The sequence below is a fragment of the Panicum virgatum genome, chromosome 9N (assembly GCF_016808335.1).
Source record: "Panicum virgatum strain AP13 chromosome 9N, P.virgatum_v5, whole genome shotgun sequence".
NCBI classification, from domain to species: Eukaryota; Viridiplantae; Streptophyta; class Magnoliopsida; order Poales; family Poaceae; genus Panicum; species Panicum virgatum.
The window spans coordinates 64339944-64357737 of record NC_053153.1 but is presented as its reverse complement, the minus strand read 5'-3'; the positions used below and the strand labels follow the sequence as shown (position 1 = coordinate 64357737).

At 43.6% G+C, this 17794-nt stretch overlaps 2 protein-coding genes across 3 annotated transcripts; one reads left to right on the top strand and one right to left on the bottom strand.

Annotated features, from left to right (window-relative positions):
- Positions 1-1329: 1329 nt before the first annotated feature.
- On the bottom strand, positions 1330-6278 carry LOC120691072 (putative ubiquitin-like-specific protease 1B). Of its 2 annotated transcripts, XM_039974036.1 has the most exons (9): positions 5605-6275; positions 4654-4733; positions 4467-4560; positions 4262-4360; positions 3366-3458; positions 3150-3269; positions 2669-2772; positions 1952-2024; positions 1330-1746 (listed from the first exon to the last, which is right to left on the bottom strand). In XM_039974036.1, the coding sequence occupies exons 1-9, from the start codon at positions 6130-6132 to the stop codon at positions 1684-1686; spliced, it is 1254 nt and encodes a 417-aa protein (XP_039829970.1). In that variant the 5' UTR covers positions 6133-6275; the 3' UTR covers positions 1330-1683. The 2 variants fall into 2 exon arrangements, with proteins under 2 accessions (XP_039829970.1, XP_039829971.1); XM_039974037.1 differs by lacking the exon at positions 4262-4360 and having other exon boundaries at positions 5605-6278.
- An 8883-nt stretch (positions 6279-15161) lies between these two features.
- On the top strand, positions 15162-17725 carry LOC120691177 (ribosome biogenesis protein NSA2 homolog). The gene is made up of 9 exons (XM_039974183.1): positions 15162-15204; positions 15386-15505; positions 15624-15691; positions 16127-16232; positions 16312-16380; positions 16553-16610; positions 16993-17228; positions 17311-17362; positions 17440-17725. Exons 1-9 carry the CDS (start codon positions 15202-15204, stop codon positions 17505-17507), a joined length of 780 nt encoding a protein of 259 aa, XP_039830117.1. The 5' UTR covers positions 15162-15201; the 3' UTR covers positions 17508-17725.
- The last annotated feature ends 69 nt before the right edge of the window (positions 17726-17794 follow it).

Below are 17794 nucleotides of genomic sequence, written 5' to 3'. Positions count from 1 at the left end.
TGCAGGGGTGCTGCCCGGCAGGGGGTGGCAGGCTCCCCCTCCCCGCAAAATTGCAGCAGTGGGCAATTAGATGAGGTTTTAGATATTTTGGATACAAATAAAAACCATTAGTAAAGAACATGAATATGAAAAGTATAAGTTAGCAATTCATACACATACGCAAATGAGAACGAAATAGGTAATGCATGAGAACGAAATAAGTATAACATGACGACATGTCCATAACAAAAATACAGAAACAGCTAGAAGCACCTCCTAACCACCCCGGCCACCCCGGCCATGTCGACCTCTTTTACGCTGAGCGTGGACGTGGTCTGTAGAGTAGGTGTGTCACTCTGGAGGCCCTACGTCTCTACCTGGACGTCCGGTGGCCACAGGTGTCTGGAAGGTAGGATCGGCCTGCTGGTTAGGTGTAGAAAATAACCGACTCTAATCTTCGAAGTTCACCTCAAAGATATCCTGTGTGGGGCCTATACAGTAGCAATTAAGATATCTTAATCATCGTCTTATAAGTCATATATTTGGGTACATATTCATCATACGTACCTGTTGGTGGTGCATACGAAAAAGGACCCATATCAGGAAGCTGGTGGTGCGATCCTGTAAACCGTTCAAATTATTTAAAATATTCATAGAAATAAGAACATGATAAATTCGGGCTACGGATTAGGTATCCAAAATATCTAAAACCTCATCTAATGGCCCACTGCTGCAATTTTGCGGGGAGGGGGAGCCTGCCGCCCAGTGGAGGGGCGGCAGGCTCCCGCCAAGGGCCTCCGCGCAAATAAAAATTATTTTTATTTACATATAAGTCCCTGCCACCCCTGCCGGGCGATAGGGGTATAAAACTGTAAATTGTGAAATCGAAAATATATTTCTATAAAAAATATTTTTGAAAATATAAAAATAAAAAAACGCGGAGCTCGACTACGTAGGACTAGTTTATTAGTACAGTAGGGTATAAGTAGATTCAATTAGGTAGTAGGTTTATAAGGTTGCTCGACTACGTAGGACTAGTTTATTAGTACAGTAGGGTATAAGTAGATTCAATTAGATAGTAGGTTTATAAGGTTTTACATATGAATCGTTTACTGTACAAACTTTTTTTAAACATTTTATTGTTATCGAGGTGTTTGGTTATGTTTGGAAATGGTTATGTTTGCTTTTGTGCCCATAGCTTCTTATGGTTGGCTACCTATACCGACTGATGACTATCTTTGCTCCGGTTTTCATCGGCATGTGCTCTGATTCTATTTGTTTTTCTTAGTTTTGTCAGTTGGGCACAACTCTTGAGGAACTTATTCGCAATCAACAGAAGCCACAGAGGTCTTAAGTTCAAACTTATAACCATTTATGCACGAAAAAGAATAATCCTAGCACATAACTATAACCACAGACAAATATCAGTGTACCTATATCTAACTTTTCCCTTGGTGTTTCTTCAAACAAAATCCCTAGACAATAGCTTTACAGAAAATCGGTAGCCTTTACATCATTGGCCGTCAGCACCCAAAGAAGCTGAGGCTGTCATGCGACAAACATCCAATAAAGGATTTACAGGTTCGAATTAGGCTCAACGATGCACAGTGACGTGTCAATCAGCTTCTATTCTAGTTCCCGAAACACACTACAAAAAGTCAGCTTCTATTTCATAAAGAGAAGGATGTGCTATCCATCAGTTATTCAGTCAGCTCTTAATTTTAAGATTTCCTTCGCTATTCTCTTCCTAAAATATTCCATGTCTTCCTGCAGAGAAGAAGCAACTCTTTTGGATAAGTATCATTCTGTGTAATCACACCCAAACAGGCAGATTATCTCAGGTAATCACATTATTATACTAAACCCTGATGACTAAAACAAGCAGCTTCATGCAATCAAAAGAGCACTTAGCTAAACGCTTGCCTGCAGGATACAAAGTCCGAAAAAAAGTTGGGCAAGCATGTATACCCACCTGATTAAAAGATAGGTTCAATCCTCTGCTGTGGAAATCAATGTACTTGAGCATAAACATACCACAGTCCCACCTGTTACAACAATAACACAATATATTTTCATCACTTGTTACAATGAAAAGAAATGCTTGAGGCAGCTACAATTATATTTTTGGTCTTAGTCACAAAAACAAATTATATTTTTGGTCTTTTTTCTACCACCACAAATGAGGATTTCGAACAGAAAACACATTGTCTAGTGGAAAACACATTCAGTGGAGGTAGGGGAACATGTTAGTATGAACAACTTCAAAAATAAAACGTAGGGGCACATTCACCTCCCAATTTAATGAGCCATGCAAAAAAAAACCCTTCAAGTTCAAACAATTTATGCTGACAGTACTGAAAATGAGAAATTTCTGAGAAATGATAAAGCAAAAGTAAAACTGAAAGGGAAAAGTTTTTATTCATTTAAAACTATCCTTCTTGTTGCTTCTAACACATAAGCATGCTACAAAACTCCCAACTGCATCAATAACTTTTATGTTTATTTTAGGCCTAAACCTTCCATATCTCAAGACGATGCAGGTGTTTTAATAAGAACTGTGCGCAGGGGGGGATATGGTACAAGTTATTTAAATAGCCAACTGGGAGAGGGGGAGGGAGGGGGGGCTACCTAGTCTACTAAATGGCACATGATTTATGAAGGATAGAATCCTGCTATAAACAAGACATACCCATTCTGTTGCAAAGGAATATCATCAACTATCTCTTCATGCCACGAACTAGTGTCAATTACTTTGTTACTTTTGTCATTCACTTCCTCGGCAATATATCGAGCCTGCATGTGGAAAACAGATGTATATCACCATATTTAACTCATTAAGCCCCATTAATTCAGAAGCATCTCGACTTAAACAAGCCTACCAACATACCCAGTTATTTTTCTTTCGGTCGTTTATAGTAGATTGGGTTAGAGAATAAGGACTAGAGGTCTCAAGGACCATGTGAAAGGGTATAACAGATATGCCAAAGCCCACAGCCATCTACTATTTCACCAATCCTAACGAGGACTGGAAAGGTATTAATATGAAGTGCTCACAAAAATTAGCTTGGAAAAAAAAAGAGAGCTAACAGGCATAGTTTTCTAGCAGCAAACGCTGGAATTTAATTCTTTTTTAGGTCAACCTTTATTCTGGACACATCACATATGCTTACCAGCATGTTTAGTACATTATGATCCGTGCCGCCAAGAGAATCAAGATACTGAAACGTATTTTCCTTCATGTTTATAATTGCTAAGCACCAATGCACATCTTTATGCACAGGGAAAAAGATCTACAAAGAAATTGAGAAAGTCCCATGAGAAAAAGCAAGCCAAAGGGTGGAAAGAGCTAATGATATATAGAATAAAGAATAAAACATTCACTTTACTTTATCACATTCAATGAGCTCATATCCCAACTTCCTATGGGTAGTCCACCTTTTAACAGATTTGTAGTCATAACCATTTTTCCCGCAAGCAAGCTGAGCAACAATACAGGAAGTCAGTAAGGATGTTCATATGGTAATAATTTATTTCATGTGAATGAAAACCAAAGGCATAAATGCAATGTAAAAGTCCACACCATCAGTGAAGTTAGCAAAGACACTGATTTCATTAAACACAATTAGCATACACCCAACTAACTAAAAGAAAGAAAAAAAAGTGAACAAACAGAGTCAGCCTAATATATCTGTGAACATTACCACAGTAAGGTGTTTGAAAAAAAAAACAATACAATCTAAGGGAATCAAGAAGGCAAACTCCCAAAAAATTCAGGAGCGCAATAGCTAATTCCTATGCCTACAAATATATGTTATCATGCAATCAAATTTTCCAAATTATAGGACCATATACCATTGCAGATTGTCGCATTACGACTGTAGAAGTAAGTCATTTTCCTAAACAGTAACAAGATAATATGTATTAACTGATATATAATTAAGCAGGATTAGCAGTGCTACAATATTGACTGGTTACTGAAGGAACAAAACACTATAAAAGAAAATCCAAATGACGATGTACGATGTGATGCATGTACATAAAGCACTATAAAACTAAACTATCATATGCTATCATGCAAATTTTCACCACTGCATATAAATTTCTTATAAGATACAGAAAATCCAAATCAACATTGACTGGTTACTGAAGGAACAAAACGAAAGAACAGCTCCAGGGAGAATACATGCAAAAAACACGACAACTTATGTACAGAAAAGAGATATAAACATGCTACAGATGTAATAGACTAATAGTTGAAGGATAAAGAAGCTTACAATCTAACCTTCTTATAAAAGAATGTATTAAAGAAATGGCATTTCAAAAACCTTTTCGGCTCTCTTTTTTCCCTCTCCTTCAACAATTCTAGGTATAGGTTAATAACCTACAAATAAGATATATTTATCATCGTCATGCACGGATATGTAGTCACTCATCCTTGTAAAAGAGAGAATCACAGAAGTCTGTTCAGCATATTCAGCAAGAGTTACCTCATCATTTAACCAGCGACCGGGTCTAAAGCACTGGAATTTCTCTTTGCTAATCTCAATGTTCGACGGTTCATGCAGCACTAGGACTTTGCTACTGGTATGGGAAAACAAGCGCTCAGTTAAGCTTACATGGTATATAGAAAGCTTTAAATGACATGCAAGCTGCAAGAAGAGTGGTCAAAAGTACCTTGGACCTCTAGCATTGAAACAGTTATTAACTTCATTTTGCTCCTCCTCAGTGAGACGCTCAAATAGTTCCGAGAAATCCTTGAATAGGGAAAGATGAATGCAAGCAAACCAACAGTTAGTTGGTGCAGGGCTGCCATCAATCATGTCATAAAATGGGAATATAGCTCTTTGGACAGGCATGCAGCTTTTATCCAAGTTATTCGTTTTTTAAGAAAAAAAATCACTCGGACCTCTTTTAAGTTTTCTTCAATTAAAAATTGGCTTAACGAACCAAATAGTTAAGTTCCCTAATCCATAACAAATCCTTTTTCATTTTTAATTTGCTAGATACGTGTCTCTCACCTGTAAATATAATATCTTAAAATGTCACTGTAACATAGTAAATCTGGGTTGTTTTGGTAAAAGAAAGCCCTAACACATCACACCCCTATGGTAGAGAATTGAAAACGGCTCTAGCTGGGTGATACTTTCGGCAGAGCCAAAATTCTAATGCAAAGCAGGAATCATAAAATTGTTTGAGGCTTGCAACTGAAAGAATTTCATATCAACTAAGGGGCTGTTTAGTTCCCAAAATTTTTTGGATTTGGGTACTGTAGCGTTTTCGTTGTTATTTGGCAATTAATATCCAATCATAGAGTAATTAGGTTTAAAAGATTCGTCTCGTCATTTACAGTTGAACTGTGTAATTAGTTAATTCTTTCAACTGCATTTAATGCTTCATGCATGTGTTCGAAGATTCGATGTGATGGGTAATGTAGAATTTTTTTTTGAACTAAACAACCCCTAACTTAAGACTATTCTGTTCTAGAGCACAGATTCCATGAAAGCCCCATCAATTCAGTGCAAGACACAAACTTGATCACTGATTTAGTGACTTTCTTCCAATCCACCGACCATGACACTAGCAAAGCATGAGGGTAAAAAAAAGGAAAAAAAAAGATCAAATTACCTCCTTGACAGCCTTGTCTAACTTCCGTATCTCAGCAAGCTTTTCCTCAATGAGCTTCACCTCGATCCCTATCTCCTCCAACCTACCGTCGTTCCGTCTCGCCTCCTTGAGCTCCTTCTTGTAGTACGGATCGCTCTTCTGCCGCTGCTGGGGCTTCGCCGCCTCCAACGCAGCCTTCCTCGAATCCTTAACCCTCCGGTCCAGCAAGCGCGGCGCCGTCCCTGTCTCCTCATCCGTAACCACCGTGAGATCCCGCGACCGCGCATACCAGCTCTTGAACAGCCCCAGCCCATCGTCCTTGGGCCGCCGCCCGCCGATGAGGCCGGAGACGAAGTTGCCCATGTCGAATGCGAAGGACCTCGCCTGCGGCGGGAGCGGGAACCAGCGGCGGAGGCGCTGACTTAGGCGGCTGTGGCTTTGCGGGCCGTGGAAGTGATGGGGCGGGGAGGAGGCGTCGGGGCGGCGCTTGCGGCGGTTGGGGGAAAGGGCGAGCGGCGTTCTTGGCCAGGAGGAGGGGGCTAGGGCCATGGGAGGTGGTGTCTATGAGGGGAGCATGCCCGGAGCGCAAACCCTAGCAGGGGTTTGAGCTCGTAGGGGAGTGGGCACGGCGACCGGCGGGGGAGAGGAAGCGGAGGGGACGGCGGCCCGATGTTTCTTTTCCCCTCGACAAATTTAGAAATTGCAAATAGATCCTCGTTTCGGAGAGGACAGACGAAAGAGCTTTTGCTTCACGGCCCGTGAGGCCCGGCCCATGCATCACATCAGGCGACTCTCACGAGCGCGCTTTTTTTCTTTTTTATATAAAAAAAATCAAAATTTCAAAAATATATATCTGTTTTGAAAAATTTCAAAAATACCTCCCGGTTGCCCCCCATAGGGCGACAGGTAGGGGGCGACAGGCCGTAGTTGTAATTTTTTTTCTTCAAATTTGCAACGAGGTCCATGGCCGAAAAAAAATGAAAGGGGCCTGTCGCCCCCCAGGGGCGACAAGGGCCTGTCGCCCACCCCAGGGGCGACAGGGTCCCTCCCCCCTATATATATAATCCCTGATCGTCATTCCCTTTTCATTTGAGCCTAAAAATTTAGGAAAAAAGAGAGGGGTGAGGAGAAGAAAAGCGGCGAAGCTCTGCCGAATTCCGCACTTGTGATCTACCGGTAACTTCCGTATGAATCCGTTGATGTTGTATAACAATTTTATTTAATTAGCGGATTTGCTGAATTAGATTTGGTGCTTTAAAACACTTGATTAGTATTACAATTTGAGTATTATTACAGACTTGTTTTTAAATTAATTATGCATTAGAATAGAATTATGACAGTACCTTATTGATATTGCAACATGAGACAATAGAATTATGACAGTACCTATATTTTCACGCATCGATTTGGTATACGATATGTGAATTATTTAAATCATTGTTCGTCATTTGGCGCACCACACTATAGCGCCAATGTCTTCGTCAGGATCAACCTACATTCCATGGAGCAAGTGTGTAGCCACCGTACCTGAAGGAATTGATGTGCCAATGTGCTTCTGCGGTTCGTTATGCAAGTTCATGCAATCTGAGGTTTTAGGAGATGACTACGGCATGAGGTTCTTTATGTGTGAGAACTACAAATATAATCCACCTAAGCGATACGGCAAAGACCGGGCCAAGGTAGCAGGACAACATACACTATTTTTCTTTGTGACCTAACATTGAGTTATGATTCTAGCTTTTGTTGGACAAAGTCTCATCCGCCTCTTTGTGATTTTATGCAGTGGTTCGACACCGTGCAGTCGCAACAGGCAAAGGACTTTGTGGAACAACAAGCAAGGTGGGCTGCAGAACGTTGGCGCCGAATGAAGCACGAGGAACAGCAAGAGGAGAAGCACAAGAAAAAGCAAGAAGAGATCCGCAAGAGGATGGAGGAGGTGGATCGTAAGGCGGCGGCCGAACGTGAAGTTGACAGGGAGAGAAAGCGAGACAGGGCATGCCGTGCGAAGGAAGCCGGCCCCGAAGCAATTAGGAAGGGCAAATATCCTCGGTGCACTCAGTAGAGTTGTACCATGTAATCCCAGCATTTTACATTCCATATGGCATGGTAGATTTAAATGCAACAAGAAATTACCTTGTCGCATGCACATGCCACTGCAATTAGTTGTTTATGTTTTCAGTTAAGAGCTTGACTCTGTGTGTTGTAACTTTTACTATTAATTTGCAGTTGTAGCCGAGAATCTATGAAATGTTTGAACTTGTCCTTAATATTTTCGGAGCTTTTCATGTCACTAGAATACTAAAAATCACACATTTAATTAATATAACGATAAGAAATAAGAACTAAGAAATGCATTACATAATGTGAACCATCAAATTTTACATCATAATACAACGATAAAGAAACACACATCACACATGCAGTGGCATGGCAGAACCCGTTGCAAACTACGGTAAACATATTCCGGACTAACCTAACATGTCTTAGATAATTTAAAAAAAACACAACAAACACAATGATACAGCATGCCACTAGCATTAGGGTAGTCCTAGTAGCCGTACCCCCACGTAGCAAACTGAGTTAAGTCTTCTCCGCAGTATCCACCCATTGCAGGTGGTGCAGGCGGTGGTGCCGGAGGCGCAGGGCCCTTCTTCTTGTGACAAGGGCAGTTGCAGTAAGTAATAGTGCATGGTTCATCCTGTGAACCGGCAGCATTGCTGGTATCATCATCTTCGTCGTCTTTGTTACCCTCGCTCACTTCCTCATAATGGTTCACCTTGCATTCCAGATCAAAGATTTTTATCTGGAGGTACTCGATGAACTCCTGAACAGAATCAATTTGTGCAGGATCGACCCACCTAGTAAAACCACAGTTTTCTGGAGTATCGGAAGACTGCAAAACAAATTTCATGTAAGGTGTCTCATTGAAGATAAAGAAATGAAAGAACCGAGTATTACCCATGCGTGTGGACATTTAAAGAAACGCCGACCGCCATCCATCCCGTCGGTGCACATCTGCACTAAGCAGTCCTCACCATGTCTGCATTTTGGCCACAGTTCTCTACGGTTATCGTATTGTCGAAGAGGAGTTTCATTGGTAAATTCACTCTTGTGCTGTGGCGGAAACTCAAACACTGGTTCCGGAAAGGAATCAAGTCCAAGATGCCCCACCCATATTATGGGGTCTCCCTTTCTTCCCCCTTTTCCTTTCCCAAAACCGTAGTAATTCTTCCCGCTAGACCCACCTCCAAACATTAGGTATACAATGAGCTTTGGTGTTTGAGTGCTGCTGGGAGTTCACAAATTTCGAAGTATTTATAGGCGCACAAAGGTCTGATACCCGGAGTGTGGAGTGTAAATGCACCTAAAAAGCCTACATGACAACACAGTGAAGAAGCTAGTTAACCTAACACTGAAAAGGCTAGATTCGATTCTCGAAATGACTACTCGATGCATCTCTGTGCATGCGGACTCACAGCACTGCATTGCTGCCGCTCGGTCGATCGCGCCTAGATGCCGTCTTCCCCACTACACGCCACAGACCTTCGCTGTAGAATGACAGGTCCGTCGTCCTCGCTAGAGAGACTGCTTTGAAGGTGAGATGGTGTGGTTGCCGTGTTGTCACATCTTTTTGAAATGGTGGAAGGGCACTGCTATTGGGTTGTCGTCTTTTGTCACGTATGTCTGGGCAAAGAATGCGACATTTGAGAAACCCGTGATCGCCGTGCTGAGCAGTGCCAACCTGTAATCTCGTACTCGCAGCTAGATACACTATGGTTCTTATTTTGAGCTATTCGAGCGTGTAGTCGTCATTATCGTCGGCAGGATCTCGGCCGCTAACTCCTACCGCACCTAACTTGTCCCTTATTAAATCACGGAAAATTTTTTCAAGAACTTCCGTTATTTCACGAGCATTATGGAACCCACAAACATAACAAGTTCATATCAATAGTATCTATAGAAACAAATGACAAATAAACTAGCACAATCATAAACATTGGATACAAATAAGCGGTCCACAGCTATCTCATTACAAATAAATATCAGAGATACAAACATCAGATATATCTAACCACCCCTAGGGTGTCGGACTCTCTTAGCACTCTGCTGGGCACGGACATGGCCCTCGGCGTAGGTGAGAACATCCGAAGACCTCACCTGTCGCTCAGGACGCGCAAGGGGCTGCGGTGTCTGCTGCTGAGAGATCCCAAGTGGTGATCCTCCTAGCTGTGAATACCCCAAGACATCGGGGTCACCTTGCGCGGTAGGCTCTTCTGGAGTCAAGCTGTCGAGGTCGTCTAAGGTGAAGCCCTCGTTATCTGGTCGAAAGTTGGAAGAAGAAGGTCCGGCGCCCGCATCGGGGTAGAATCCTATGCATAAAATGCGGATGTTAGCGTACGCTCGTGTCTTTCGTCATGACATGTACAAACCGAAATACGAAACATAAACTAACCTGTGTACCGCCTCACCCCAGCTGTAGGGCGGTACGTCCTCGTCCCCATCCGCAATCTCCCGTGCATACGGAAGGAGAATCCTATCGACCGAGTTGCCATGAGTTGTGTTGAACATGATGTAACCAAACAACCAAAGTAGATACGCCTCCAGCGATCTGGTCACACTGTACTTGTCGGCATCCGCAGCCAACAGCGAAGGCTGCATAAACAATTAAGATTAATGGTTTCAACTGACAATGGAACATGTGAATTGTAATAATTGAATTTAAATATGGAATGAATACGTACTGTAAACTGTAGGAACCAGGTCTTCGAAGGACCTGCTTCTCGCGGGTGCGGGTTGATCGGACCTACTTCTTCCACGCGGTCAACCAGGGCAAAACGGGCCTCCAGGTCATCCTTCCACGAGGCCGCCACCACACGCGGACCTACGGCCTCCCCGACGATAGGGAGGCCGAGGAGGTAGGCCTCGTCCTGCAGCGTAGGAGTCATCTCCCCACACGGGAGGTGGAACGTGTGTGTCTCCGGCCTCTATCTGTTAACGAGCGCCGTCAGGAGGGATCGGTCGAGCTGAATAGGCCCAACCTCGACAAGACGGCTCAGAGTCAGTAGACCGGCCTCATGTAACCTGCAATAAACAAAATTGTTGAAACAAAGGAATACCGACGAATACATAAGTGATAAACAATAATATTTTATTACATACCTGTCACACCAATCGTGGTGTATAGAGATCGCCTCCCCGGGTGGAGAGGACGTAGCACCTATAGGGCTCGGTGCTCAACTGCTGCAAAGTAAGACCTGTGGCTCGAGTCCATCTCCATACCTGCATTCAAAAATATATGAGAACACATAGATACATATATGTTTCATACAAACTGGACGCGTAATATTTATACATTACAGATAGGTTCAATACAAACTCCACGCACAATTACTATAAATTGCAGATAGGTTCGATACAAACTCCACACACGATATTTATACATTACAGATATGTTCCATACAAACTGTACGCACGATTACTACATATTACAAATATGTTCGATACAATTGTGGATCATGACACCGAATGCCTTCCACGAGCAATTCTCGCCGATGGTCGTCTGAACGTAGGAGGTGCTCCATCTCTGGGATTTCCGGAAGGACCGACGTCAGCAGCATCGTGAAGTGCATTCTGAGGACACTTCTTGTAGTTGTGACCCAATGCTCCACATTGGCTGCAATGCTTTTGTGCCTTGCTTGCTTCGGACTCGTCCATACCATTCCGAATACGACGTGTCTGACGGCGGTCTTTGCCTTTCTTAGTGGCTAGATCAGGAATAAACATCTTATTCTCATTATCCTGAATGAAAGGCCCCACTATTTCAATCCCGTATACCTCATGTCCCCAGGTGGATACAGCTGCTTTCTTGCTGAAGTAAGGTGAAACAAATACTCCTGACTGCAACCCAGACTCTGCACATGCCGCAATGAGATGCGAGTATGGCAAATGCAATAACTTAGGCTTCATGCAGGTGCAGAAGGCTTTGCCATCTACTGTAATCAAACTCTCCTGTACCACCCTATCTCTACGGATACCACGACCAGATCTATCCTTGCATAGAACCTCAAATCTATACTCCATTGTACCTGTCGATATGACGCGGTGCAGTTTGGCCTTTTCAATCTTCTCTTGCATATATTGTGTCACTCTTGTGCAAAACTGAATTTGGGAGTTGCTGAAGTTTATGCTCGCAGCCATGTAACGCTCTCTGAAATACTTCATGCACCCATACATGATGAACTCAACAATTCCCACAAGAGGAAAGGCACGACAAGAACGCATAACCATATTGAAACACTCCACATGGTTCGTTGTCTGAATACCATACCATATTTCGTTGGTATCATAAAGAAATGACCATTTCTCCTTAGGTGCACCTCGAATCCAGTGTGAAAATAGCTTCTCCATTGAATCCCTAGCCTCTGCAGCCTGACTCGTGCCTGTTCCTGATGCCCTTACCTTCACTAGCTCTGCAGTCAACTGATCAAGCATCTGCCATAATGCATTGAATTTTCTCTGTTGATTTTGGGTGCACAACCTCTTAAACAGGTTCTTAAGATCCTTGTTCTTGAAGTGGTCATAGAAGTTTGCACCCATATGCCTAATGCACCACCTGTTTTGGACATCGGGCTACACTGGAGGCGTTGTCGCAGTTCCACATTGTAATTTCAGTATTGATTGCAGCAGACCTGCATGCCTATCACTAATAAAGCACACATCTGGACGTGCAGCAACAACATGAACCTTCACTCGTTCAAGGAACCAATACCAACTGTCTAAGTTCTTATTCTCAACAAATGCAAATGCGAGCAGAACTATTTGGTTGTTGCAATCTACCCCGATTGCGGTGAGTATCTGACCTTTATAAATTCCAGTCAGAAATGTGCCATCAATGCAGATCACCGGAAGACAACACTGAAATGCTCTAACATAAGCACCTATGCAAAAGAAGGCTCGTTGCATAATTCTTTGCCCCTAGTCACGGCTGGTACGAGGTATGTGTCATAAAAGCTTTCAGGATTTCTAGCAGCAACCTGGGATAACATACGAGGTAGGTTATTATATGATGCCTCGTATGTGCCGAACCGCATCTCGAACACCCTTTGTTTAGCCCGCCATGCCTTCAAATAACTAATGGTGTACTGGTAAGTCTGCTCAATGTGTCGAACAATCATTTTTGGCTCATAATTTAGGTTGTCCATAATCAACCCATACATTTGCTTTGCAACAAAGTCGCATGATATATTGCGATGCGAGGGAAGAACTTCTGACAGCAAACAAGTGTCTCTGTCACAATGGAATATTTCCAGTTCGACTTCCATTTTCCCTTGAATGCATGTACTCGCCATGGACATCCATCATTCACACACTTCACCTCATATTCTTTACTGCCAGACTTTACGACTCTGAATTCTCGTTTCAATGATATTGACCATAGTCTCACAGCATCTTTTACGGCTTCAATGTTTGGATATGTTGCACCTTGCACTACCTCATTCCCTCTGTACTCCCACTCCTGATTTCGTACGTCTTCTGCGACATGACTGCCAAAATCATGCTCCTTCCACTCTTTTGGCAATGAGTACTGCTCGTCATCAGATGAGCCCTCATATTCTTCCATCTCTATTGCGGTTTGGTCTTCTGCCTCTATCTCGTCCACAATGCTATGTATCCTCTCTCCCTCATCAGCAAGGCCCTGTGGTCCCATGCTTTGGTTCTCTGTCTCTTCTGACTCATCTTGCTCAACATAATTGGTCTCTCTTCGAATACTCGGAGTTGCTTGATCTGCACCATGTTGGATTTCATTTTGTGTCTTCTCCCGGATTTGGACAAGAATGGCCAGAGGCCACCCACGCCCTAGAGCTGCTTGCATGTACCAGTCATCAGTGCTGTGTATCATCATCAATTCCCATAAATCACTTTCTACCTCCCAATTAACAAGAGACTGGACGGTGATCACATGTGTCAACGGAACAACAAGGAACCCACGTTGCAGCCACTTACATATGGAACCAAAACTTCTTTCCAGATGTTTATCTATGGCACTAGATGTGCACTTAAAGGCAGAAAGATCTACTCCATTTAGCCCATACAAAATATTGTAGTCAACATAAAATACTTGAAACTGCATCTTGCTCGACATATCTGTATATCACAGAATACTTATCGAGTTATACTCTTTACTTCACTACCTTATTCAATAATCCGTAAAAACTAATTATGAAATTCAACTACAACGTATAAGTATTCATAACTACGTGATGACACTCAAATTCTATACTGCATATGCCAAATTCTATTCTAAATTATAATTAATTTATAAACACGTCTCTAATAGTACTGCAATTGTAATAATAAATGCGTAGTACTAATTTTCTATAACTAAAAACTAAAGTATCATTAAACTCCTACTTAAATGGTTCTACTATAGAACTAATTAAATTAAATTACTCTACAATACCAATGGAAAAATACATAAACTAAATGTACTAACCTGCAGATCACAAGTGCTGAATCCGGCAGGGCTTCACCGCTTTCCTTCTCCTCACCCCCTCTCTTTTTTCTGGATTTTTGGTGAAATTTTCGGGCTCAAATGAGGAGGGAATAAGGGTCGGATGCTTATATAGGGGTGGGTACCCCTGTCACCCGTGGGGGGGGGCGACAGGCCCCCCCTGTCGCCCATTGGGGCCGACAGGCCCCCCTCTATTTTTTTTTGGCCAGGGACCTCATTGCGAATTTGAAGAAAAAAAAAATTACACTTAGGGTCTGTCGCCCTATGGGGGCGACCGGGAGGGATTTTTTATATTTTTCAAAACGGACATATATTTTTGAAATTTTAATTTTTTTAAATATAAAAAAGAAAAAAAGCGCCTCTCGAGCCGATGCCCGATGCCGATCGCGCACAGCCCGAATGGCACAGGCACATATAAATCGGGAAATCTATTCATAGCGCGCGCGATTTCATCGCGCCGCATCGCAGAAGCCCCCGGCTCGCCCTGTTCATCGTCTTCCTCGAGCAGGGGAGGGGAGAGCGGCCGCCGGCGGGGGTTGCGAGCTAGGGGAAGGGGAGGGGTGGTAGGTGGGCGGAGCGGCCGCCGGCGAGGTCGCCGGCGGCCGGGGTGGTGGAAGGCGCGAGGTCGCCGGCGGCCGGGGTGGTGGAAGGCGGTGACGGCCTTATCATTCCGGGTTGCTGGGGGCGGGACGGCTCCATGGCCGCCGGCCATAGAGGAGGGGTCGGGGGCGGCGGCGGCCAGGCGGTGGCGGCGGATCGTCCGGCGGAGGGCTCGGCGGCGCGGGAGCGCCGCCGGCCGGGCGGGGCCGGACAACCGGTGGGCGGAGCCGGCGGCGGGGGCGAGGAGAAGGCGGCGGCGCGCGGCAGCAAGCTCGGTTAGGGAAGGCGGCGGCGGAGGGCGGCGGCGGAGGTGCCGAGGGCGGCGCCGGAGCCTGGGAGGCAGAGGAAGGCGGGGGAGCGGGGGCGGAGTGTAGCTGCGACAGCTCGGCGCGAGCTCGCGCGAGCGAGGAATAGACGCTCCCCATATAAATAGCCAAGCCGCAACGGCTCCTTCTCTCTTCCCTTCCCCCCTCCCCTGGACCGGGCGCCGCTAGGGTTTCACCGCCATGGTAAGTGCGAAGGCCCCTCCTCCAGTCCTTACAGCCTGCGACCGAAATCCTCTCGATTCCCGTGCTTTGCTGAATTTTCCTGTGTCGTTGCGAAATATGAATGCGCTGGTCCCTCTCACTTCTTTGGTTGATTTTTCCCGATGCTTTGCTGAATTTTCATGTGCCGTGTATCGCGCTGCAGCCGCAGGGAGACTACATAGAGCTGCACCAGAAGCACCATGGGCGGCGCCCGGACTATGAGGAGCGCAAGCGCAAGCGCGTGGCGCGCGAGGTTCACAAGCGGTCGGAGCAGGCCCGGAAGGTGGGTAGCGGGTGGCCCCCAATTGGAGAAACTGTGCCCCCCTCTTCTGCCATTCTTTTGGTGTTCTGTTTTGTACTGATGCTTGCGCTTGTGTCTGTTCAATTTCGCTGTGCTGCAGCTGCTGGGTGCCAAGGCCAAGAGGTTTGCCAAGAAGCGGTATGCCGAGAAGGCACAGATGAAGAAGACGTAAGCGGTCCTATTTTCTCTCGTAATTATGAGTATTGAGTGAAACATTTGAGAATTGACGGGATTAAGATGGAGCATTTAAGTTTCTGAGCAGGAATTTCCAAAATCTTTTTTAATCCATTCAATTTCAATGTGCACCTTAAGCTGCTTAGTTTTTCATAGTTGCTCCTGATTACTGGAATTTACAGATGTTTGATGATTTAATATTCTATTTGGAAGCTCAAACTGTATATGTGGCACCAGATTCATTGATCTGCCGAATTCAAATTAGTATATAGGTACTAATTTGTTTGATGAGCGCAGTATTTAGGCTACAGACATAGGTTGCTTCTTTATGGTGTTGCTGGGATTATGTAAATTTATATGGTGTGTTAAAACAATTTACTCTGTCATGCTGACTACATGCTGTGCTTACCGGCGACAAATTTTCTGCAGTCTGAAGATGCATGATGAGTCAACTAAGAGGGATAAGGTTGAGGATGTTCAGGAAGGAGCTCTCCCTCCATATCTACTTGATCGTGATCAGACACAACGTGCAAAAGTGATTGCTTAATCCTTGTATTCCTCTTATATTCACTTTTAAGAAGTATACTTGAACACTTCTGTTTCATGGCATGCAGGTTCTTAGTAACACTATTAAGCAAAAAAGGAAGGAGAAAGCTGGTAAATGGGATGTTCCTTTGCCAAAGGTCAGTTTTTTTTTAAAGAACACCCTCTTCAATATATATCAAGATAGTCTTATGTAAAATCTTCAAGAAATAAAGCATGTCTTGATATTATCAGAAGAAATAAAAGAGTTAAAAGAATACAAGCAATCTGCAATTCCTTTATTGACTCATGGCAATTAAAATTAATGTTCAGGTCAGACCTGTGGCAGAAGAAGAGATGTTCAAAGTCATGCGGACTGGCAAACGGAAAAGTAAGTATTGTTGTATTAACTTCGTATTGCTGATGAACTTTGCTAATGTCTGCAAAAATATTAATCATTTGTAGAGTAACTTTTATGAAGTTTGTTTGTAATTTTTTTGAGCATCTATATGCCTTTCGTATGAACTTCTTTTGTGACAAAGTGTATTCTGCATGGAAACAAGATGCCGAATTTCCACTAGCTAAATTAACTACGACGCATGGTAGGCCATCATCTCATCCTGAAAATAATGGTAGCCATTATCATTTCTAGAGGTGTAGCCCTGCAATCAATTTTCATTTGGACTTTGGCATGCTGAACAAACATGAAAACCTCGAAGAAAATTATGGTCACAGAAAACTAAATAATGTCTGAACTTATTTTTCAACTGCAGCTAAGCAGTGGAAGAGAATGGTCACAAAAGCAACATTTGTTGGACCTGGATTTACAAGGAAGCCTCCAAAGTATGAGCGGTTTATCCGGCCGACTGGCTTGCGTTTCACCAAAGCTCATGTTACGCATCCTGAATTGAAGTGCACATTTAACCTTGATATCATCTCAGTAAAGAAAAATCCTAATGGTCCAATGTATACATCTCTTGGAGTTATGACGAGGGGTACCATCATCGAGGTATGTCGTGCATTTTGCATACTTCGTGGTGTCAAAATTGTTCTTTAGTTGCATATGCCTAGCTCACAGAATTAACTTTCAGGTTAATGTGAGTGAACTTGGTCTTGTGACCCCTGCTGGAAAAGTTGTTTGGGGTAAGACATCATTGCTGCGATCTGTTTATTTTGTGTTACCTTGTCAGCTTCGGTAATTGCTGTTTGCCATGGTGCAGGTAAATATGCGCAAGTTACTAACAATCCAGAGAATGATGGTTGCATCAATGCGGTCCTACTAGTGTAAAGCCAACCTCTTTGTTCTGTTGTACCCGATGGTGAACCTCTAAATGCATCTGAGCTGCTGTGGTCGTATGGATAATATTATGAAACTGTTTTGTGCATGCCCTGTTGCCTTCCTGGCTTCCTGCTTTACAGCAACAGAGTTCAGGAAAAGAACTTCAGGTCTTGCGATTTTGGTCCAACAGTGGTTACCTTGAATATCAATATGCGTGTTGTAGCTGACTGGGTTGTTTGGTCTAGGTTATGTGTAGGTCCTTTATTTCTTGAGAGGGGGGAGGACTGTACTTTATT